At 39.7% G+C, this 26214-nt stretch overlaps 1 protein-coding gene across 2 annotated transcripts in view; it reads right to left on the bottom strand.

Moving 5' to 3' along the window:
• DPP6 (dipeptidyl peptidase like 6) overlaps window positions 1-26214 on the bottom strand; it is a 1510443-nt gene that overhangs the window by 1231430 nt on the left and 252799 nt on the right. The window contains exon 1 of one of the 2 annotated variants that reach the window (XM_075315436.1): window positions 8619-8907. The exons of the other annotated variant lie outside the window; for it this stretch is intronic. Coding sequence (XP_075171551.1) covers window positions 8619-8669 — 51 coding nt within the window. The 5' untranslated portion in view covers window positions 8670-8907. Of the gene's footprint in view, window positions 1-8618; window positions 8908-26214 lie in introns of those variants that run through there. 2 annotated transcript variants of the gene reach the window in all.

The raw sequence follows: 26214 nt of genomic DNA, 5'->3' as shown, positions 1-26214 counted from the left end.
TGGAACCAATTCCAATAGCTACTAATTAGCTTCTACTTCTCACAATTTAGAAGCCATGTTTTAAATGAGAGCTGCATCCTAATTGGTTGTTATCAGCAAAAAGTTGCTATATATTTGGCTTAATAAATGCGTCTGGTAATGTTCTAGAATAAATGAGGTCTAAACAATATAAAGCACATGATTGTTTACTAATGCACAAGCAGACTCCACCGCCCGAGGCTATAACATATGTATCTCATAAGCTTCCTCTGGTACCGTATCACAAAACTACAGGATGAAGTTGAACCATCGCTTACCGGTTTAATTAACTGTGAAACTTATTTCCATTGATCATTTCCCACTGTTATCAACTAGCAAATGTTCTAGGATAAAGATTGTCCTTAATTACATGAATTAATGATGTACGCTGGAAAACTCATTTACATGAACGAGCAATTATAATTATAATACTTATATTGTGTTTTCATTAGAAGAAAAGGTTTTATGCATACTTTCACAATTCATAATTATAGGGCTGTAGGCGCACATTTACCGAGTAAAGGTTTTCTTTGCGGTAAGCAACAGTGGACATATGGCAAACGGGAGGCAATCCCCAACGTTCTCCGGTCAACGGACGAAACCAATAAGAATTGGATACAAGTCAGTAACTCCCGGGCTGTTCTATTATAATCTCACAATCTCTCATTAATATATATATATGAAACCTGTTGAGGAAAACTAAAATTACAACTTGAGAAAAACTTGAGACTATGTAGAACTAGATATAACCCACATGTGCGTAGAGTAGAATAAGATATAGGATGTACGGATGTGCCGTTCCCCACACTTCATTTTGGCTGGACATGTTCTAAAGTGATTGCCAAGCTTTGATAAAATAAGGTGATTTTGTGATACTCTATCAGGAGATATTTATTTTATATGTGGCCTTGTGAATTGTGGCTTGCCCATACTTTAGCTTGTATGCCGCAGTAATAAGTGAAAATAAGACATTTGGCAGAAACATCTGTATATTACCATCATTAGATTACTTAAAGGGGTTGTCCATCCTCATAAAATAATTGGAAAAAGGCAAATATTTGCTATATTTATTGGAATATAATAGGTTCCATGTCCATTTTGATGCATGTGCTTTCTCCTCCTCTTGTTCTTGTTCTCTCTAAGTGATCAAAAGACACTAATTCTTACTTAAAGGGAACCTGTCATGTGAAAAATGCAATTAACCTGCAGATATGAGGTTAAACTGCATGTTAATAGTGTTCTGTACCTGTTCAGCACCCACACTGAGAGCCCCGCTGCTGGGAGGAAATTAACTTTATTCCTCCTGGCAGCATTTGGCTTCCAGTCTTAGGGGGGCACTGGTGCGGGTTCAGTCATTACTCAGTACATAGTGGGCAGCAGCTCTAACTGCACCCCCTGCACTGACTGACAGCCAGCTCTATTGCTGAGCTCTAAAGCTGAGCCAGCTGTCAGTCAGTGCCGGGGGTGTGGTTACAGCCGCCACTCACTATACACTGAGCGATGACTGAACCCTCTCTGGTGCCATCCTTATGACTCAAAAGGGAAAGCTGCCGGGAGGAATAAAGACAATTCCCTGCCGGTAGTGAGGCTCTAACTTCAGGAACTGGACAGATTCAAAAAGCTATTAACCTGCAGATTAACCCCATACCTGCAGGTTAATAGTGTTTCTTTACATGACAGGTTCCTATAATGGAGGGAGACTTATCCCTAACTGTTCTCCTCAATTACAGCATGCACCATGAATATCAACTTGCACTTCCGATTGTCTCTGATGTCCGTGGTTAAAAAATACCAAGTCTGCTAGGGGTAGACGAGGTGTAGACTTTTCCACTTTCTATCCACTCCATGCTACTTAATTCCCTGCATTTTGAGTAAAAATTACAAATTTGTTTCACAACACGGTTGGCCATATGTGGGCAGTATGGGGGGTTCATAGGCAATTCCACGCTTGTCTTGACAAATGTAGAGTATATTTACCCTGTAATAAACAGTCCTAAGTCCAGTGAGTCCAACCATTTGTCCAAGTTCATCTGCTCCTGACTCTACCCCGCTTCGTAATTATATGTATAAAAGGTCATAGTCTTTTCATTATAGTGATAATTTTTATTTAAATTCTACTAATTAGTAATGTCACATCAGTTTACATGGCATATAATTTATGCTATGACTGTAAACACATTCCATTAATTAACACTAATGTCAAATTTTAATTAATGGCGGAATCGAACATTCACAGACCGAATGTAAATAACGCAATCACTCCGACTGATCGTCATTATTAATTACACTATATCATGATATATTTATGTATTGTTGGTTTAGAGCCTTTTGTAATCATAATTAATCATCATAGATTACTTTTGATTTATTTTACTGCTATGATGCATTCGATGCCCTTTCAAGACATAATTCTACTTTCATCTGCCCTATGTTCCTCTGCAAAATTTCAGACATTAGTCATATAAATAACCCGTGTGATCTGACATTGATCTTTTATCTATCGGATGATCAATATGGCCTGCTTATTGAAAATGACAGTAACATATCACCGGCATCATTCCACATGTTGGACGTTTGTCATAAAGTCAGTACCAACCTTTGACTTCTCAAACTCAAGGGTAAAGTCACAACTGGTCACCGAAGGGGTGTCAATACTGGCTATGACGCGTTCCTGTGTCGTCTCTACAAATATAGTATTAATGGCACGCTTCTGCATTGCACACAGCGTATGATTAACCGCAAGGTTATTTTTCCACATGTTCATAAATTCTCCTTTTGAAGGACACTCTGACTCACTTATTGGTGCAAAAGCTGATGGAAAACACTTCGAATGTGTGAAATACCTTGTTGTCTTTCAGAACATGGAAAGAAAATGTCAAAATAATCAGTAGAAAGTGAAGTTATTCTCTGCAGATGATATTCAAATTGTCAGCTATGGCTATTCTGCGTCACGACCAGCGCTACGGAATAAAATAACACAAAGGACAACTAAGCTTCTATTTTTTTGACTATATTACTATAATGTTTTGATTACATCTTCGACAATGCCTGTAAATCTTCTTTAAAAGGATTTGTCGCCACTCCTGACATGACATTTTAGCAACTATTTGGATTCCCCATGAAATAACAATTTGGAGCATTTTGGCTTAGACCTCTATGTTCTACCGTTCCTCTAATAGCCCTCCAAGAACAATAGGAATATGTTAACCACTGGGTGTTACCTTTTTGCTTGTCAATGAGAAATTTGTTGACAGAGTCTAGAAATTTAAGCTCTGATTGGATAGTGTCAGAGTAGATAGGGACACTGCCCAACTGGTAACACCCAGTTGTCAATCAATATATAAAGCTGAGGGTATGTAATGTATGTATGTGTCTGCTTATGTGTGTATGTAGGTATGTGTGTGTATGTCCACTAAAGGAATCTGCACCCTTGCATTTACATTCACTAAGTTTTTCACAGCCACCTCATTTCACTCAGGGAACATCATAGACTATGTTTTGGTGGAAATTTTAACCTACAGTTATTCACCAAAACAAAACACTTACTCTTTGGATGTGTGAGGTAATATATTGGCTTTGACAGTTAGCCTGGATAATTATCATGTGGCCTATAGCAACCAATCGCATCTGTGCTTCTATTTTGCTACAGATCATTAATAGGGGCTCTGATTGGTTACTTTTGGTAGCAAAGGACATTTTTAGTATAAGACAGCCTATGTGTCTTATACTATGTATATAGTATAATACATATAATACATATGTATTATACTATGTATAATACATATGTTAATATGCTTTCAGTGGTGAGAGGGGTTGGGAGAGAGGGAGAGAGTGAGAGTGGAAGAGAGTGTGAGTGGGAAACAGGGAGAGTGGGAGAGAGAGGGCGAGTGAGAGAGAGGGAGAGTGAGAGGCCTATATTGAAGTCATTATAATGTTTACAGGTCTATGTTGGGGGCCATTATACTGTTTACAGGGCTATGTGGGGACATTATACTTTTTGGAGGACTATGTTGGGCCATTACAATATTTGGAGGTCTATATGGGGGCCACTATATTGTTTGGAGTGCTGTCAGGGGGCTATTATTCAATTTGCAGTTTATGTGGAGGCCATTGTAATATTTGGAGAGCTATGTGAGGGACCAATATACTGTTTACAGGTCTATGTGGGGGAAATTATATTATTTTCAGAACTATGTGGGGACCATTATACTGCTGGCAGGGCTATGGGGGGAATTATACTGTTTGCAGAATTATGTGGGGACCATTATACTGTTTGCAGGGATATGGGGGAGCAATTATACTGGTTGCATGGCTTTCTGTGGGACCAATATACTGTTTGCAGGGCTATATGGGGGTAATTATACTATTTGCAGGGCTATGTTGGTGCAATTATACTGTTTGGAGGGCAATATGGGGCCATTATTCTATTTGGAGGGTGAGTGGGGGCCATTAATCTGTATATTGGCATTTATACAGAGAGCAGATTTGTGTGGGGTCCATCATTCTGTGTGGAGGGTTGTGTTAGTGTCTGTTATATTATTTGGAGAGCTGTGTGGGGGTCATTATACTATTTTTAGGGCTAATGGGGGCCATTAAACTGTGTACATGCCATTATACTGTGTTGACGGTTGTGTAGGGGGCCATCATACTGTATGGAGGGACATAATACTGTATGGAGGGGTGAGGGATGTGGAGGGGTCAATATGGGGGTATCATGTTGAGGTCACCATACTTTGCTGGGGGTGAGGTACTGTAGGATCATCATACTGTGTATATGGAGGTTACTGTGCAGGAATTTACAATAGGGGTATCATACTGTGTTGGGTCGGCACTTTTGTTGGCATCATACCTTATGAAACAGATTGCAACATGGGGCTTCAATAGAAGGAAAATTAAATTCTAAGGCCTAAGAATTTGTGAGGTATGTTCTTTTGTGACTCGGCTCAATTTTATTATTTTTTGTATCGGGCGAGGAGGGTTCAATTAAGACTTGTGTTGTGGGCCCCATGATATCAATGTATGCACCTGACTGTATGCTTTCCTATGAGAATCACATTGAGCCTCTGCTAGAGAGACTGACTTTCAGGCCACACAGGAGACGCTGTTGGGTCTTGGTAGTCGGAGTAGGGGGTCACATAATAGAACACCGGACAGGAGCAAATCTCATAAATCAGTAACAAAGTAGTAGGGGCAGTAACAATCTTAAATTTTATATGACATCCTTCACAAAAGGAAAGAATTGAACATTTTTCCCGGAGTGCCTCTTTAAATCGGCTAGTCTGTATAGTCACAAAACAGCGGCTATGTAACAAAGTGTCTCGCACCATATTACCGATATTGTGAATGTAGGAGTGCTTATTCTTGTATAAATAGTGTGCAATTAAGTCACCACCGTTAACATAATATGCCAATATTCAATGGTCTTCCTGCCCACACAAAGCATCCTTACATGGATTTAGTTGTAAATATCAATATATCTTTCAAGTGGCAGAATTCATACTGAAGGATATAGGAAAATTGTGAAATATGATCTATTGTATGGGAGGACATGGCTTGTTATCGAAGCTTCATGTTTGTAATATTACTTCCAGGTTATATATAGAATTTACTATATAATGATACGATCAATAATCAGAATCTATCTAATCCGGTCTAAATCCTACAAGATACTGAACATAGCAGGAAAGCAATATATGTGTCACATTACATAGGAGTTTCCATATAAAAAAATATTATCTTTTAGATGCATTTAAGAGTAGCTATGTATCTATCTATCGATCTATCTATCTACAGTTTATAAAAAAGTGAGTACACCCCTTACATATTTGTAAATATTTTATTAAATATATTTTCATGCGACAACACTGAAGATATGACACTCTTGCCCTCTAAATAACTCAACACACAGCCATTAATGTCTAGACCACTGGCAACAAAAGTGAGTGCACCCCTAAGTGAAAATGGCTAAAATTGTGTCAATATTTTGTCTGGCCACCATTATTTTCAAGCACTGCCTTAACTCTCTTGGGCATTGAGTTTACTAGAGCTTCACAGGAGCCACTGGACCCTCTTACACTCCTCCATGATGACATCTTTGGAGCTGGAGTATGTTAGAGACCTTGCACTCCTCCACCTTCCATTTGAGGAAGTCCCACAGATACTCAGTAGGGCTTAGATCTGGAGACATACTTGACTAGTCCAGCACCTTTACCCTTAGTTTCTTTAGTAAGGCAGTGGTCTTCTTGGAGGTGTGTTTGAGGTCATTATCATGTTGGAATATTGCCCTATTGCCCAATTTTCGAAGGGAGGCATGTTGACATTCATGGTTCTTTTAATGAACTGTAGCTCCCCACAGCCGGCAGCACTCATGCAACCCCAAACTGTGACACTGCCACCATCATGCTTGACTGAAGGAAGGTGACACACTGCTCACCTGGATTCCACCACACAAGCTTGACCACAGGACATGGTTCCCGTAAATCATGCCCTTAGTCTGCTTGTCTTCAGCAAACTGTTTGTGAGCTTTATAGTGCATCATCTTTAAAAAATACTTCATTCTGGGATGAAAGCCATGCAGACAAATTTGATGCATTGTGTGGTGTGTGGTCTGAGCACTGACAGATTGAACCCCATCACCCCTTTAACCTCTGCAGCAATGCTGGCTGTGCTTTGAAAAGACAACTTCTGGATATGATGCTGAGCACGTGCACTCTTTGACTGACCATAGTGGGGCCTGTTCTGCGTGAACCTGTTTTATTAAACTGTATGGTCTTAGCCACCATGCTGTAGTTCAGTTTCAGGGTGTTGGCAATCTTCTTATTGCCTAGGCCATCTTTACATAGAGAAACAATTCTTTTTCTCAGATCCTCCAAGAATTATTTGACATGAGTTACCAGGTTGACCTTCCAGTGACCAGTATGAGAGAGTGTGGGAGAGATAACACCAAATGTAACACACCTGCTCCCAATTCATACCTAAGACCTTGGAACACTAATGAGTCACATGCCAGTGGGGAGAGGAAATAGCTAATTGGGCACAATTTGGCCATTTTCACTTATTATTGTGCTTACTTTTGTTGCCAGCAGTTTAGAAATTAACGGTTTTGTGTTCAGTTATTTAGAGAGCACCAAATTTACACTGTTATACAATCTGTACATTGATTACTTTACATTTTATCAATGGGTCAGATCTTCAGTGTTGTCCCATGGAAAGATATAATACAATACTTACTAAAATGTGAGTGGTGTACTATATATCTTTATACCTATTAAACTGTCTGTCAGTGTCTGTCTATCCATCCATCCATCCATCCATCCATTCACAAATTCATCCATCCATCTATCTATTCATCTATCCAGCTATCCATCCATCTGTCATCTATCTATCTTTTATCTATCCATCCATATATCCATCCATCCATGCATCCATCCACCCATCCATCCATCCATCCATATATGCATCCATCCCTGCATCCATCCATCCATCCATCCATCCATCCATCCATCCATCCATGCATCCATCCACCCATCCATCCATCCATCCATCCATCCATCCATCCATCCATCTATATATACTTCTATCCATCCATCTATCTGACATGCATGTAGGCAGGTAACAGGGAGTTTGGTGGGGCTGTGTCTTAGGTGCTCGGTACCAGGATGGCACAATCAGTAGCCCATGACTATGGGGTTTAGATAGAAGACCAAGTCATTTCTGTGAAGAAGGAAAGCCCGTCAATGCCCTTGCATCAGACTGCATTATCATAGCTTTATACACTCTTATAATTGTAGGTGTTTGTGTATCTGTGTAATACTTATACATCGATTGATGCACACAGTAACTATATACTTCATTTTCTCCATAGATTACTGACCAATACAACCACATGTAACACAAATGCTCCCTATACAGGAGGCCTAAATTCCTATAAACTGAAATGCAGACGTCACGTTCTTTCCCTTTTTTGCCTAGTTCCACTATATTAGGCAAATCAAATAATCCATATTTCAACTTTCAGCGATATTACTAAAAGATTTGCATGGCACCGACTCAGTAATTTAAATCCCGGTCCTTGGAGACGCCGATGTCTTCTCTGCTAGAGACTGGTCTAGTAATTATGAGATAGTGAATTATATACTATACTTCTCTCAGGAGGCCATTTTCATAACATAGTGAGAAATATATCAGAATCCCCGCGGAGATCTTCAACAGCTCTAATACTTGTTGCACCTGCGTATAATCACTTATCTAAGTAGATACAAAGCTGCAGATCCGTCTACTTTCCGGGAAGTCAAAAGATGTTTTCATTATATTATTTTTGAAAATATGTATTATGTAGCAAGAAGATTAATAAACAGAGGCTCCAATAAATGGCACTTATCGGCTTGATTAAAGTCGAAATGTAGCAGAGCTGAGTTTGCGAATGGAACATTCTGATATTTGTGGTTGAATATCCAAGTGTAGAATAAGGTTTGCTTTCATCTGAACTCAAAAGGATTATTATATGGAAATAATCCAGTCCCAATGACAAATTCAGCAATGCAAAATGCTTTAAATTCTAGCAATTATCATCTGTGAATGAGATTTAAGGTAGAACTTACCTTTAGCAATTTCTTTGCACTCTCGGAACGGGACAGCTTCCTCTTTTCCATGTTTTGCCTTACTTTCGGTAATGATCTCTGGGATTATATTGTTGGTCTTCAGAACACAATTGATGTCTAAAAACTGTTGAGAGTCTTAGTGGATTTTTTTTTTTTTTCGAAAGAGACACTCCCTAGCTTTTAATGCTGCTTCCAATAACCACACAGATCACAGCTCAGCATAAAGTAACCAATAACTGACTATGACATTTTAAAACTCCACAGAGGCCATAAAAAAGCAGGCCTATTGCTGAGCTAATGTACAACAGACTGGAAAACCACATCTCAATGTAAGAAGCAATATCAGAAGCGTCTTCAGTAAACATTGCGTATGAGAGCGATTCTGCCTGCCGCTCTCCCACGTGGATGATTCTGGTATATGTGCACCTTGCTGTCATTTAATCTTCAGCCGTATGAAAAAACAAAAGCAGCCGGCAAATATTTATAGTCTCATGGAAAACTTGGTTATTGCATTTCTTGCTATTTCAAGTGGAACCTGATGTGAAGACGCAGTCATTTTACAGCTTCTAGTAAAAGGAAAATCTCCGTACATGTCAACGTGATGGAAAAGTCAGTTTTAGAAAGTTTTATTGGCTGAAACTTTCTATGATGTTTCTCTGCAGTGTTTACTCTGTATAGAAAACATTGCCTGGTATGTATTAGCTTTACTTGCTAATATAGTGTTATTACAGCGCTTCATAGATTTGGCCATCACTGTCCGCATTGGGGCTTAGATTCTACATTCCCCATCAGTATATCTTTGGAGTGTGGAAGGAAACCGAAGAACCCGGAGAAAACCCACGCAAACGTCTTGCCGATATTGTCCTTAGTTGGATTTGAAACCATCCCGCTAGTTCTAAGCACTGAACAAGGGTGGACATACCATTGGTGCAACCTGTGCAGCCACATGGGGCCCATGAGGCAAAGGGGACACTTCTACCTCTACAACAGGTGTAGTTGGGCATTATGATGACCTATTGGATTGCTCACTGGCCCTGTTCTGTCTGTGTCTGGTGCCACTCTGCTGCCCATAATGGCTTATTAATGTGAACATAGGCACTGTCTTGAAGCCTGGGTAAGATTGGCCCTCCAGAATGGTAGAGAATCCTCCGATGGCCTCAGGGTCCAACACAATAAAAATCCATCCATCCATCCATCCATCCACCCATCCATCCATCCATCTTTCCCTCTATCCATCCATCCATCCATCCATACACGAGGGAGCTGTGCATTATGATGACCTATTGGATTGCTCAGGGGCCCTGTTCTGTCTGTGCTGCCCATAACAGCATGGCATACTCTTATTAATATGTACATAGGCACTGTCTTGAAGCCTGGGTAAGATTGGCCTTCCAGGATGATACAAAATCCTCCAGTGGGCTCAGGGTCTGACACCATAAAGGGACACAATAGTTCACAATTGGGGTCGGTTTACAAAAGTTCAAATAATTTTTCTTTCAAAGTTTTGCCCGCTGGATATTAAATTGCATATTTTCCCCATTCTGAATGTTTTCTATTCACACCTATTTCTAAGTTGTCCAATAACCTTTACTTCTGCAAAAAGTTTTTTTCTGTGATTTCTGATAAAAAAAAAGGATGACAACAAAAACGTTTGAACAAAGATATATTCATCTTCTTGACTTCTTTGAAAAATTTCATAGACCAGTTTCACATACTAGAGTGTGATTTGCACCCTGTCAGCATGACCTGAACTCAACAGCCTCATAAGCATATATGGAGACGTGCAATCCGGATACAGACCGTGCAACAAAAACATATGAATACAGCATTAGTGCAGTGATGTACTAGTGGAAGGTAAGTGGGGCATTTGTTCTAGGCGCAGCTGGCAGGGGGCGCCGCTGGGCCATCTGACGTGGCGGTCTGAGGTTTCTTACTGGAGACTGCATTTTGCTGACCTCCATAGTTGGAGTCGAGCTTTTCTTTGAACCAGCTGTCAAGCTTACAGCCGGCTCAGAGAAGGTGCAGCGGGCCAGCTCCCACTGATCCATTGTACTTGCCCCTTTTAGACACAGGTGCAATTGCAGCCCTGATCACTGGTACATCCAGGTCAGGTCGACATTAGCAAAGGGATCAGGTAAGCTGATCACACTGCTCACATCACTCCTCAGCGCTACATAGGCGCAGAAATTTGATGTGGTAAGTGCTCTAGTCGAGCTGAAGACATCAAAATGTTATTGTAATTAGGGGAAGAGGGGAAGAATTTGAAAACACAGTATGGAGAAAGAGGGTGGGGGGAATGTATACAAACACAGTATGGGGAGCAAACAGAGGGAAGAAATTTGAGGACACAGTATGGGGAGCAAGGTGGTGGATTTAAAGACACAGTATGGGGATATAAATGATTATTTTCGATACTGGCTAATTCTCATCAGTAATCTGGTTCCTGTATGATCTGCAGTCTGATGATGACTAATAAGTACAACTCCCAGTATTTCCTTACCATCATCAAGGACATACTGGGAGTTTTACGTTCATATGATACAAATGTACAAGGGTCTGACCTGACATTTCAATTAATGTTTCATCTACTGATGGTGGTTCTTGTGATGTAGTCCAGTATTGATGAGGGATTTGATGCTGTGTTTTTGTACTGATCGAGGTTCTAGTGATGTATTTCTATACCGCTGGTGGTTTTGATGATAAATTTCTGTGCTGCTGGTAGTTTTGTACTGATGAGGGTTGCAATGCTATGTTTCTGTACTGCTTGTGGTTCTGGTTATGTATTTCTGTACTGATGAGGGTTGTAATGCTATGTTTCTGTACTGCTTGTGGTTCTGGTGATGTATTCTTGTGCTGTTATTAGGACTGATCTATACATATGCAACAATCTGTAACTTGTAAGATTACATTATACTTTGCTATGTTAATAAAGTAGTGTGCTTGTTATTCTGACAAGTTAAGAATTACTAAGTTTTTATTTGTGTTAGGAGCATTAAAGGGGTTGTTCAAGTTTGTGATGAGTCTGCAGTTTTTCTATGTGACCACAGACCTCTAAAATATTCACAGTGTGCACTGCACGCTGTCAGCATTCTCTGGTGCCAATGGTGAGAGTGGGAGGTCATGAAAAAACAAGTATGCAATTTGTATACATGCAGTCACATGCCAACTAGACATGTGTGGCCTTGCTCAATGAAAATTAATTGAACGAGGCCGGACATGTGTAGTCGCAATGTGTCCAGAAGTTTAAAAATCGCATACTTGTGCTCACATGACCGTCCACTCTTGTCACTGGCAAGGGAGAATACTAAAAGTATGCAGTGCACATGCTGTGAGAATTCAGAGGCCTGCAGTAACCCAGTTTAACTGCCAACTTTTATCTTAATCCTCAACACTGTAACATCCCCAAGTCTAACAGCATGTAATATACTCACTGTCAAGATTCAGTTTTGTTTGTTGGTTCCAGAAGTCATCACATGGCCAATATAATCATGCGATTTTTATACTTATAGTCATGTAACAGCTACCGTATTTTTAGGACTATAAGACGCACTTTTTTTCCCCCCAAATGTTAGGGGAAAGTGGGGGATGCGTCTTATGGTCTGAAGGGCTGCGGGGAATGAGGGTGCTCCGGTGGAGCGGGTCATTGGGGGCACGAGCAGGCTGCAGCAGCACCTGCCGTGACCATGTGGGCCCGCTCATTACATATGAACGCCCATCCTCCCGCCCATCTCTCAGCGCTGAAGCCGGTGTTGAGTCTGACAGGTGGGTGGGATGATGGGCCGGGGGTGCACGCATAGTAACCAGCCAGCTCGCGTGATCACCACTGGCAACTACAGCCTGGAGTCATCATGTGCGGCTGTATTCACTGCTCCCCATAAATCATCATCAGCGCGGGGGGGCACTGAATCAATGTACTCACCGTTCCCCTGCAGCACCACGATGTCCTCCTGTCTGCCAGCCGTGCTGTGTGGAAACAAGTGGTGCTCACAGCGATGATGTCATCGCTGTGCGCACGTGTCCACACAGCCGCGCCGGCATAGACAGGAGGATATCGCGATACTGCAGGGATCGTGGCTGGCTCCACACAGCGCTGCCAGCACACACAGGAGGAGGAGCGATGCTGCGTGGAGTGAAGAAAGGTGAGAATGAACGTTTATTTATTTTTTTTGTCTGCCACAGGATGCAGGACATATAGCAGGATGATGGGGGTATATGAGCAGGATGATGGGGGTATATGAGCAGGATGATGGGGGTATATGAGCAGGATGATGGGGGTATATGAGCAGATGATGGGGGTATATGAGCAGATGATGGGGGTATATGAGCAGGATGATGGGGGTATATGGGCAGGATGATGGGGGTATATGAGCAGATGATGAGGGTATATGAGCAGGATGATGAGGGTATATGAGCAGGATGATGGGGTATATGAGCAGGATGATGGGGGTATAAAGCAGGATGATGGGGTACATGAGCAGGATGATGGGGGTATATGAGCAGGATGATGGGGGTATATAGCAGGATGATGGGGGTATATAAGCAGGATGATGGGGGTATATGAGCAGGATGATGGGGGTATAGAGCAGTTTGATGGGGGTATATGAGCAGGATTATGGGTGTATATGAGCAGGATGATGGGGGTATATGAGCAGGATGATGGGGGTATATGAGCAGGATGATGGGGTATATGAGCAGGTGATGAGGGTATAGAGCAGGATGATGGGGGTATATGAACAGGATGATGGGGGTATATGAACAGGATGATGGGGTTATATGAGCAGGATAATGGCATATATAGCGGGATGGGAGCACATAACAGGATGGCAGTATATAGCAAGATGGGGCTATACCAGGATGAGGGACATATACATACACAAGGCAGGAGGATCATTACCAGGATGGGGTACCTTAGTAGAGAATTTGGGGACATTACCCCCATAATAGTGTCAGCAGCAGATACTCGCCCCATAACAGTGTGTCATGACCACATTTTTTGCTTAAAATTTTATTTTCCTATTTTCCTTCTCAAAAACCAGGGTGCGTCTTATGGTCCGGTGCGTCTTATAGTCCGAAAAATAGGGTAGCTTTTCTTCCAGCTTCTCACAAATTTTCACTGAACATTGAAAGAATTATTAAGAGCAGCTTGTTGCCCGTGACTGTAAGTAAGCAAATTGCATATGAATCATTGGTCACATGACGATTACTCAAACCACTTTGTGGGGCGTCAAATTGAATTCTGGCCTGGGATGCTGGAAAACCTGGATACACCTCTACTTAATGACACCAATTTCTCACTACACAAACTCAACACCAAATTATGATACGGTAGCAAAACACTGGCAAAAATTATGTTTTGGATTTTTTTTTTTCAAAGCTGGTCATCTTGTACCCCTCATCCTTGCATATCCAAGAAAAGAGGAACGGTAACAGAGGTAAGGAAATACACTTCTGAAATGACACCTTAAATAACTGTTCCCCTTCCCGCCCCAGATTATGACGGGAAGTGGCAATGACCTCTCTCTGCCAACGGTAATTGCTATAATTAGACAGCTGATAATGTTATCTCATTCTGTACTCTCATTAGCTGCTCTAACACAAAAGTCTAAATTATTGACAAAGCAGCTCTTCTGTAATGCCACTATGCATCAGATAGGCTAAAAATTATATTGTAGTTGTCTTAAGTTCCTAATGAATCTGACAAAATTCAAAATTCGTAGTTTGTTCAAATATGGTCAGGAAATTCAATGTTCCTCAAACTTATTTGATGCAAATTGAGATTTTTTGATTTTGCTCCCAAAGAATTATAATAATAATGTGCCTTTTCACCTGGTCATGTCTCAAAATTCACCGCACTCTCAGATGTAATTTGCAATGGTGTTCAAAATTTATTAACAAACACGTGGAACAAATAGTAGGTGATACCGGGAATAAGCGACAAAACAAAGTTTTGACCCTGATGGATCTTGTTCACGCTGCCGCTCAGGTATGCCTTGCAGAGGACGCCTCCACGCCTACATCCATCTGGAGCAATCAATATTAAGCACGTTCCAGGTCTTGGTTAATTCAACACATCAGTGACTGTATGTGGCTAGGTTCCTTTTGGTTATGTAACCTTAGTGGTGAAGATCTGCGCTCCCACGCCTGAGTCAGTCACAGAGATGGTGGATGTGGGGTTCCACTTCTTTTTTACTTTTTCACCACATGCAACATTGGCTTCCTCAATCTTCACTCTGCTCTGAGTTATTTTTCCAATGACACGATGTGCATCACCTGAGGCTCTGACTTGGCCTCATATGGTGCGGCCTATTTGGCTCTAGAAGACCCGATGCAGAGTGAAAATTGAGGAAGAGAATGTTGTGTGTGGCTCAGAAGTAAAGAAGAGGCTGGAGGGAGCTATGAATAACACCAGACCAGAGCTTTCAGGTAAGCACTTTAATTCACCCCATTCCTGGCCCTCTGTAAAACAGTAAAATGGTATCTATCCGGGAACTATTTTATTGTATTCCCACAAAAGGAGCCTACAAACTACAATAATCCTCAGACCAGTACACTACTGCGCAACCAGCTCTGTCTTCACCTACTGTATCCTCACCCATCCCCGGTAGACTGTGATCCCTCGCGGGCAGGGTCATCTCTCCTCCTGTACCAGTCTGTTTTTGTAATGTTCATGATTGTTGTATTGTTTTTATGTATACTCTTTTCACTTGTAAAGCGCCATGGAATAAATGGCATTATAATAATAAATAATAATACAAATAAAAATAATAATAAGGAATTATAATTTTTTTTATTAACTCATCCTTAAGCAACTCGCTCATCTCTAATATATCCTAAATATACCACTTTAAATTATATGATCCCAGATTTTAGTTATGATATCAAGGTCCTGAAATGTTGGTGTACCAACACTAGTGTCATTTTTGGGCACTATGGTTGATGCCAGGTATAGTGGGGTTGATACTGTACAGGAAACAATGTAATGATCATTGATTTGGGGACTTTGGGGCTAATATTTGAACCTTTGTGGATGTCAGTGAGGCTTGACACTAGAGTCAGTGGAAGTATCTTTGTCGCGTAGCATTAGAGCTGACACTAGAGGTGTTGCGGCGTTCATGTTAAAATGGCTAGAAATGGTAAGCTAGCATTGTGGCTATGAGTGCTAAAGAGTTATTATTTGTCATTTTTGGGGCACACTGTGACTTGTACTAATAGGTACTTCTCACACATACACGTTTCTCTGTCTTATTTTTAAAAATTGTGCTGTTTTTGTATTTCAACTCAGTGTCAAGAAGTTAACCGTTGCTCCATTTGTTCTCTTAATGTCAGTTCTGAATTTTTATTGTACACTTGGTAAAGCAGCCTTACAGTTTGAGGACCCTAAAACCAAGATCAAGCTTTGATGTCTGGAAATTTACTAAAGTGGCCACTATAATAGTACATCAACTAAAATACTGAAATGTGTAAATTATGCGTCCCTAGGATTAGAAGGTCATTTCTGGTCTGACCAACCTTGATATGTTATCTGCTCCAGGGAAGGTTGAGATTCTTCTACATTCTCCTGACTTCTACCAAGTGAAAATTGGCAATATCAGATTGTCCATGGGCAATTAGGTAATATTTACAAATGAGAAATCATGCAATTAACTACAAAACTACATTTAATCACTGATGTTTCAACTCTATGACCACAGCTTGACCTCCAATTCAAACTTAGTGTTACTCTAAGCAGAAGGCTATGCTTAAAATAGGGATTTTAAAATTTGTGATTTTAGTGCAAAATAAAATACAGCAAAAAATATTGACTCAACTGATTCTTATCTTTTAACTTTATCCGGCTAATTGGCAGAAATTGAGCTGTGTCTTATAAAATGTGTTGGATGCTGTTCAGAGGAAACGATCTCAGTTTTCATGGGATTCTCTCCAATTATCTCATTTTTGGAGTAAAATTACAATAAAACCATTAGGAAGGAAAATGATTGATAAAATGATACTGTCATAAAAGAAATGTAAAATCCATTAAGACATCTCTTTGGCCTCTGGAGAGGTGACATATCCACCTCCACATTGAACGTATGGGATTAATTATAACTCTGGAAGAAAGAGAAAGCTAATATTACATCTGGCCCTTATTCAGGAAGGACCCCCTGGTGTCTAATTCAACTGGTTATCTACTTGGAAACAGACACAAGGTCTGGGGTCTGTATATCCAGAACTTGAAAATCAAATGTGTCACTTCTGAAGTCAACTCTGCTGAATTTCAAAGGCACCAACCAAAATTTTTGGTGACGGTGGTCAAATGAGTATCGAAGCTTAAACCGATCCGATCCATATATATATATATATATATATATATAATATATATTTTTTATATATATATATTTTATATATATATATATATATATATATGAGATACATTTTCAGCTTCATGATCCCGAGGGGAGGAACATATATATTTTTATATAGTTATGGAATCAGCGCATCATCCCGAATTTAATATCGGTCTGATTGATGTTGCTATCCATACCATGTTTCATCTGAATAAAAAGGTAAAATCATAAAAAGAAACATGACTACAATAACTTCCACCTGTGATCTTCAGGGTTGAAGATATCCTGAAAATTCTGATTCTCTTAATTTTCTAGAGACTGAAGCCTTATCCCGTGACAAGCCCTGTAATAAGTCACCAAGTCACCAGAGGGGAGGTGTGTGGGTGTAACTTGTGTTAATAAAAGCAAATGCCAAATTATGAATCTTGTTCAATGCCAGGAAGATACACTGCTGTGAAGGAATGTCCCATGTTTAATCGGAGTTCTTCCCTCCAGAAATCCAAGCCATTTCTAGGGCACATGTTTAGTAATAGTCTTTTGTTATATTTTTTTTATTTTATATACCTTTTTTGAGACTGTGGTGGCTGCTTCCTATGTATACATTAGCACAAAGACTCACCACGTAGTTAAAAAAAAGTATATGCAGAAGACTTTAAAATTTGTCGTCATAATTGTAATACATTTCCTCGTTTAGGTAATGTCGCTGATTTGTAAAGATACCTCTGAAAGCTTTGTGTCCTTTTATTACGCTAATTTAATTAGTACATCAATGCTTAACTTATTTCTACTTCCTACTTCTACATCATATACATTATCGCATACATGCATTACTTATTTCTATCTTATTACATTACAGTGCCCTTTCCCTCTCCTATATTTTTCTTTTATGTTTGCTTTGCTTTTTTGTTGGCAAGCTGTATCAGAAGGAAATGTTTAGAACCTGACATTAATGACAAACGATCTATTCATTAAGTCACAGTATAGCAAAGAAAAACAATAGGGTATAAATCAATGAGTATTTTAATACCTCACGGTCAGTTCTGTATACAAGCTGGAGCCAGTGTTATATGGAAGCCTAGCAAACACCACACCATCTGGAGAGCACGCAACATCCTGAATATTCATACCATAATACAGATTCCATTTGCATGCATGAAATCAATGCTGTTGTTTTCAAGATTATATCTGAAATAGTGTCAAGGACAAGACTAAATGTCCTTCAATTAGGTGGCTTAGGGAGTGGCTAATAAAAGAAAAATACAGGATGAGGACACATTAACATAGATAAACACAACCCTAATCTTCAAAAAATTGGGATGCTGTATAAAATGTAAAGAAAACAAAAATGCAATGATTTGTAAATCTCTTAGAGACATATTTTATTCACCACAGAACATAGAACATAGACCAGAAGAAGAAAGTTAGTCATTGAATTTGAAAGAAATGAACTCATTTACAAACTGATGTCAGCAACAAATCTCAAAAAGTTGGGACAGGATTAACAAAAAGCTAGAAAAGTAAGTGGTGCTGGTGAAAAACAGCTGGGGGGGGGTCAATTTTCAACAGTCACCTGACTTGTATGAAAAGAGTATTTTAGAGAGGCAGAGTCTCTCAAAGCAAAGGTAGTCAGAGTGTCATGGTTTTGTCTCCCCTGCCACATGGCTAGGGGGTGGAACCTTTCCCTGGGCCTCATTTCCGGTGTCTGGATCCTTTAAATGGGATGACCTCTGGTGAACCGATGCCGGCTATAAGCTAAGCTCTGCTCTGCTGTAATTGCTGGTCCCTGTAAGTGTTTGATAGTGATCTGTTTCCCCTGTGTCTCATCCCCTTGATTTCTGTCTGTCTCCCCTGACATACCTTTGTTCCTTCCTACCCGCTTCTTGTCCTCTCCCCTCCTACCTCCCCTTCTCAGTTGCGTTCTCTGGTAATGACCTCGGTCTCACCCTGACCTTTCTCCTGCGCATCCCTTTGGTTTGTTACTGCTTTTCCTGTGTTCAACCCGGCCTGCCTGCCTGACCATCCTCCACACACCTCGTGGCATCTGCTCCCCCTGCTGGTGCGGTAAGGTATTGCATCAGCCCACACTGTGCTTCAGCTCCCCGGCTGATTTTGCACAGTACTGTTTCTATCCATCAGGACTCCAGCTTCCCCTGCTGGTGTCCTGACACAGAGGTTTACCAATCTGTGAACACTTGCGTCTACAAGTTGTGCAACAATTTCAGAAAAATGTTCCTCAACATAAAATTGCAAAGACTCTTAATATCCCAACATCTACAGCAGAATCTATCAAAAAATTCTGGCGATATCCAGGAGCACAAAGGACAAGGCTTATGAGCAATATTAGATGGTTGTTTTAAATGGCCCCTCAGGAGGCACTACTTTAAATCAGGAATGATTTACTTGTAATAATCACTGCAATAATTACAGAAATCATTGCCTGTGAACAAAATTCACCAGTCCACAAATGCAAGCTAAAGTTTTATCATGCAAAGAAGAAGCCATCCTGTATATACAGTATATAAACATTTTGAGGGCATTTTAAGAGATGAGATACAACAATATTTTGTAGAGAATAATATAATAACTGACAGAGCATGGATTCACGAAAGATAAGTCATGTCTAACCAACATGTTAGGTTTCTAAAAGGAGGTAAGGGCAATTCTGGATATTGGTAATGCAGCTGGTGTAATTTATCTGGACTTTGCAAAGGCATTTGATACTGTACCACATAATAGCCTTATAATGAAGCTTTAAAAGCAAGGACTAGGGGAAACTATTTACAGTAAAGAAATGCTTAAAAGATAGGAAACCAAAGAGTAGTCATAAATGGTATATTCTCTAATTGATCTATAGTCAGCAGTGGGGACCGCAGGGATCTGTGCTAGGACCGATTCTTTTTAATCTCTTTATTAATGACCTTGTGGATGGGATTGATAGTAAAGTGTCAGTCTTTGCTGATGACACCATCCAAACAATCTGGATAAGATGTCAGAATGGGCAGATACTTGGCAAATGAGATTTAATGTTGATAAATGTAGAGTAATGAGCAGCAGGACTTAATATCAAACAGAAATTGCAAAAGCAAACAAGATTTTAGGATGTAAAGAGATTAGATCCCGTGATCCCAACGTATTGTTACCCCTCTATAAATCACTTGTAAGGCCACATCTGGAATATGGGATCCAGTTTTGGACTCCACATTTTAAAAAGGATATTCAGACGGTAGAATCAGGTCAAATGATCTCAACTAGATTATTGCACGGAATGGAGGCCTCACATATGATGAGAAGTTGAAAAAGTTGGGCTTGTTTAGCTTAAAAAAAAGATGTCTCTGAGGAGATCTCATTTATATGTATAAATATATGTGTGGTCAATATAAAGGACTGGCATATGACTTTTTGCTTTTTGAGACAACTCTAAGGACTCGGGGGCACTCACTGTAGATGAAAGAAAAGCGATTCCGGCAGCTAAGTAGGAAAGGGTTCTTTACAGTTAGAGCAGTCAGACTGTGGAATGTCCGACCACAAAAGGTAGTAATTGCAAACAGTATAACACCTTTTAAATAAAAGGGCTGGATGATTCCCTCAGTACACACAACACTGTGGGTTTTAAATGATTTAGTGACAAAAATGTATAATTGGTGGAGAAAGGTTAAACTAGATGGACCTAGGTCTTTTTTCAACCTATGTAACTATGTAACATAATCCAGAAATGCTGCCATCTGGTATGAACTAAAGCTTCTTTAATATAGACTGAGACAAAATAGAAACATGTTCTGTGGTTGGATGAATAAAACTTGTAATAATTTTTTATGAAAACCATGGACACCGTGTACTGCGGACTCGAGGAGAAGGACAGCCCAGCTTATTGGAGCACAGTAGAAAAGCCTGCATCTCTGCTGGTAAGGGGCTGCATTAGTGCTTTATTTTTATTAAATGTTGCTATAACCAAGCTTGCAATAGCAAGTAATAAATGTTGCTTTACTGTTACAAAAATTGCTATTAAAGATAAAAAATCTAACAGATTGCATTCAAAATATGTCCTACAGAAATTATAGAGCTTGACTATGAACTTTTCTATGGTGTCACTAAACTGAGGGATTCTGATGTGACTGTTGTTTAAGCAAGCTAACAAACAGTTCTCATTATACAAGTATCTGACCCTTTCCGGATGCAACGTTCTTTCATGAAGAGCCAATTAATGGCAATACAGCTGCTTGGAGAAAAAAAAAGTCCACAGCTTGAATTCAGTCATTAAAAGGGTTGACCGGTTCAAAATGACAAATCTGCAGCCACTCTATGAGTCATTCTATCTGACTGCAGAATTGTGAATCATCACATTGCACACATTGCGCACTATGAGTGTTGCGTCAGCACTGGAAACGGCAATCATGCCCCTATGGGAATGTGATATGCAGACTCCTAGCCATAATCAGACTAGACTATTTCTGGCCTTGTGCAATGCACTTTTATTGAACGCACCGGAAACAGTCTAGTCGGGTTATGGCCGGGAGTCTGCATATCACATTATTGTGGAGACATGACTGCTGTTTCCGGTGTTGACACCGGAGAATCCTCACAGTGCACAGTGTGCGCTGAGAGGATTCACAAGTCTGGAGTCAGATAGAATGACACATAGAGTGACTGTCGACTTGTCGTTTTAGACCAGATAATACCTTTAATATTATGATCAGGCTATCCCAATACGTGGAGTGAATAAATAAATGTTTTTCAAATAGGAAAATACGAGTAAATATTGCTAAAAAATAGTAATGTAGGAAAATATTCAAACAGATGAAAAGGCATCTCATATTTAAAGGGCTTTCATGTCTAGTTTAAAGATCTGCATCAGCCATAAAATAACAGTTCTGGACAATATTTTTGGCTTGGCGCCCATTCTATACTCAAAAGGAATAGTAATGCTCAGTTGTCAATTTATTTAAGCCTATTTAGTAATCCTAAATTATCCCTCTAACAAAACAAAATTAACTAGCTAGTGCCCCCTAGGTGAGGTAGATACCCAATAGGTCCATTTACGACTTTCTCAAGCAAGTTGACCTTTTTTTCCATGAGGTATAATTTGCAGCCTTTTCTCCCATGGACCACGACCTTGTAGACTCCATACTCAGCTGGTCTCTTTAGGCAGAAGCAATACTTCCCCAATTTGCTTCAAGGGCTATAAAATCAGCCATTTAGACTCTGCTGTAGACTGATGGGGAAACATTCTCATGTCTCTGGTTTGGCATTTAGTCTTTGTCATGCTTCAAAACTCTTTAAAGGGTCAGACTTTCAGTTATAGAGTAGCTACTTCTATTTATTATTATTTATTTTGTTAACACAATTAATTCCATGGTGCTGTATATGAGAAGGGGTTACACAGAAAAAGCAAGTATAAGTTACAATGAACAAAGTAACCGTGACAAACTGGTACAGAAGGGAGAAGGCTCTTGCGACTTGAATTCTACAGGAATGTTGGTACTGTGAGAATACAATATGTTTTTCTATATACTTTTCTACTGGGAGTGTACAATATATATATATTTCTATATACTTTTCTATAACTAAGCTTTCTTCTGAATATGAGGAACAAGATGGAGCCTGTTTCCTGATTATTGTTGTGTATCAGGAAGCAAGTATGTGCACACCAAAATCTGCAGCTGATGTCTAATATAAGGGAACAGAATAAAGGTGATGATGACTGGCTGCATCTGTGCAAGTTCGGATCCATGACTGGTGAGCTACGTGATAAGGACCCTGCGAGCTATGGCTGAAGAGGAAATTCCAAATATGGACATTAATACTATATGCTATTTGCAAGCGCTTCTAATATAACCAATGCCATACTGCAAGGAATTCTTCTAATCCGCTATTGCTCTATAAAAGGGCTTGTATATAGCAATAAAGCACAACTGGGTGTGCACCTCCTACTAATAGAGGCGTTTATACCATCAACCTTTGTGTGGTCTGAATTCCTCCTGCTAGCGCTCAGTAATGATCGATTTGACCTTAAGCAGACTCTCACTGGAAGGAGATTTCCCGAAACTGTGGAATCTTCCACAGTGATAGTTTCCTTTCCTTTATGAGGGTTAATTTGCTTCCTTCTGTAAATAGTGTAATAAGTGAACAACCTGTGCCCTACAAAGTTTCATACTGTTAGCACTTATTTGCCGGCCTACAGCTATCTTGCTTGACTCACATGAACGTTAGGCTTAGCCAAGAATTCATGGCTTCTGTGAAGGCAGAGGAAAGAGTGGCGCTACCATACAGCTCTGGAGGCAAAATCCAACAACTGGGTCTAAACCTGCCAGATTCCTTTGTCCTTTTCTCCTCAAACAACTATGGGAAGGGAGTTGGATATCCCTTAGGACAGTAGTTGATATATATTGAGGCCAATCCCAATTATATCAGTGGAGTCAGCCAAATGTTATTAATGTGTGTGGGGAAATTTAGGCTGCCTAAACTAACACCCACCGACATTGGTAAGGTAACTCCCAGATGTTAATTTATTCCTCCATTTCAGAGTGAAATTGCAGAGAAAAGCTCAAAGAAAAGATGATTCAGAATTATTATTTTATATGTAATTCAGGTATTTTCTAACGCTATCAAATGCTCGTTAAATATGTCAATTGTAAGTGAAAAAACCCCAAAGAATAATAATAAAATGCCAATTTTAAACTTTCGGTCTCAAGCAAAAATGTAATACGTTTTTGTTTTATCTTTCCTGCAGAGCTTAACAAAGCATGGCAGTCTACTCTATCTAAAACTGTATAACTTAACGGAAGTATAGCACTTATTATATTCATCATCTCAAAAGTCAGTAACATAACTAGAGTCCAATGGGCCTCGGTGCAAAATTCAGACTCCCCCCCTTCCACATCGCATATTGGTCGGATGTATAATACCATGAGGACTTCAAAAATCTATAAAGACATACGTGTTATGCCCCCTATCCATTATCTAATAATGTCACCCATCCGGCACTAATGTCCCCCATACTGGTATATATGCCCTTCATCCTGGGTACTTTTCTGTAGCCGGCACAGAGGTGTACCTGCTATGGACAGCTTAATAACGTCACTGTGGCTGACATGCCAATGTTAGCTTCCAGCCTCTGATTGGTCATCAGAATGTATTGTGGCGCAAAGACCCAGTGGTTCTCTGCATTGCAATACATTTCAGCTGAATGTGCATAGCCTTTAATTACGGCTTTGCAGCCAGCAGTCCAAAGGACAACAATAGTAGTGGATAATGAGCAGTAGGAATAAATAATAGTGTACAGCTCACCTATGCGGCTCAAAGCATACAGGAGCTAGGAAATGCCATGTAATTCATGTGGACTTGCCAGACAAAAAAAAAAGAAAATCCAGGTCCTACAAATTCCAATCTTTTTTGATCAGATTAAAAAACAGGATACAAGATGGAGAAGAAGCTAAAAGCAATGACAAAAACAGATCACCGGTGTGCGTTTGATACATGTTGCTTTTAGCATTTACCATTCCATCATGTATCCTGTTTTTTAATTGGATAAAAAAAAATTTGGGAATTTTTAGGAGTTGGATGTTTTCTTCTTTTGTATAGTGGTGCACAATCCTTTTAAACATACTACGTATGAACTGCCTCTATTATCATAAATATATATAGTGTCCCTGGTTAAACCTTAATATAAACCTACATAAACACAATTCAGAGACAAAACCAATTTGCTCAGTATAAGATTTATTAAATAGTGTGCAAATACATACAAAATATTATTTACTTTATGCATAGACTACAGCCTTAAAAATGAAGGGAAAAAGGTGTCCCACTACAAAGGGTAGAGAGGGAAAATGTTGCATAGACCCATATATTTCCTGGATAAAAATGCATATAATAGCTGGCTTGCAAAGAGACAGGTAGCAAGAGCGTTGGCTCCAAATAGCGTATAGTATGGTTAATAGATTCATGTGAAAGTTATATAGACAAAATCAATACCCCATACTACTGACTAGTGTAGCTGACCTAACCAATGACCAATTTAATAGCATAGTATTCCAGCACCATAGGCATCAATGCCCCATAATAGAAGCAATTGTGCCCATATAACTAACCTGTAGGTATGATGTATTCATTTACATAGCTTGTCCCATGCACTACCTCTCCTCGACGAGCGTTTCACCGCACTTCTGGGTTCGTCAGGAGGCATCCTTTAAACATGCGGATTTCCCTCCATCTCAATTACCAGCTAATTTCTAAAATATTGATTAAAATTCAACAAAATTAAGAAACTTAGATAATCCTGATGAATTTTATAAAAAAAAAAAATGGTAGCAAGAAAAGACATGCCATGAGAATATTGCAGTGATTAGCTTACTTAGGTAGATGGTGTTCGTCTTTTAATGTTACTGATATATTATACAGTTATTAAAATAAATACCAGTTCAGAAATTCAGAAGCTTCCGCGTGTATGAACTTGGCAAGCAACTGGATCTGTATTGGATGCCAAGATCAGCTGGGAAGTGAAGTTTAATGTGTGGATAGAGAGAATAGATGGGGAATGTGAAGTGGGCTGGTTGGATATGCTTTAAGCCAGCTTAGTGTCTACATAAACAGCAGTTCTGCAGTATGATAGAATTTTACAATGTGGTTCAGCCATCTGCCGTGCAGTCATAAAAAGCTTTGACAAGACTGGCAGCAAAATTCTTATATAGAAAATTCCATCATAATAATACTATTTCTCCCCATTCCCTGTCTGTATGCACGTCCAGAAGAAAATACGGGATGCCGGAGTGCCATTTGTGTGACAACGAAGCACAAATCATTGGTGACTTGTGAGTCATTCCAAATAACCGTTATTTATGCTCCTAATAAATACATAGATTTTGAGAACTGGCAGGCAGAAATTTAAGAAAGTTCAACAAATTTATATGGCTGTTAGCACAGTATTACATTACCATAACTGGATGGGGCAATAATTACGGGATCTTGTTTTTCCTCCATTACTGATCTGCTCTCGACAAGAGGAGCTGTCCATAAGTGCACTCAGAATGGAGGAAGATGTTTTATTCTAGATTAGCAAGTGCTTTGTCTTATTCAAGTGGATTATCTTTAAGTCTTACAATGTAAAATATTTTTTTTTCCCCGCCTCTGGAAGATGAGTCGATGTGAAATCTCAATTTGTAATTTCATGTATGCAACGGTTACACTTAAAACTAAGAGGATACTAATTTTACACTGAAGCGGCATGACATTTGCAGTGGAGAGGCTGTCAGTGCAAATTTGTCAGTAGAAAA

The sequence above is a fragment of the Anomaloglossus baeobatrachus genome, chromosome 6, assembly GCF_048569485.1.
Source record: "Anomaloglossus baeobatrachus isolate aAnoBae1 chromosome 6, aAnoBae1.hap1, whole genome shotgun sequence".
Taxonomy (NCBI): Eukaryota; Metazoa; Chordata; class Amphibia; order Anura; family Aromobatidae; genus Anomaloglossus; species Anomaloglossus baeobatrachus.
The sequence above is the reverse complement of the archived record's forward strand: the minus strand, read 5'-3'. Positions and strand labels throughout refer to the sequence as shown.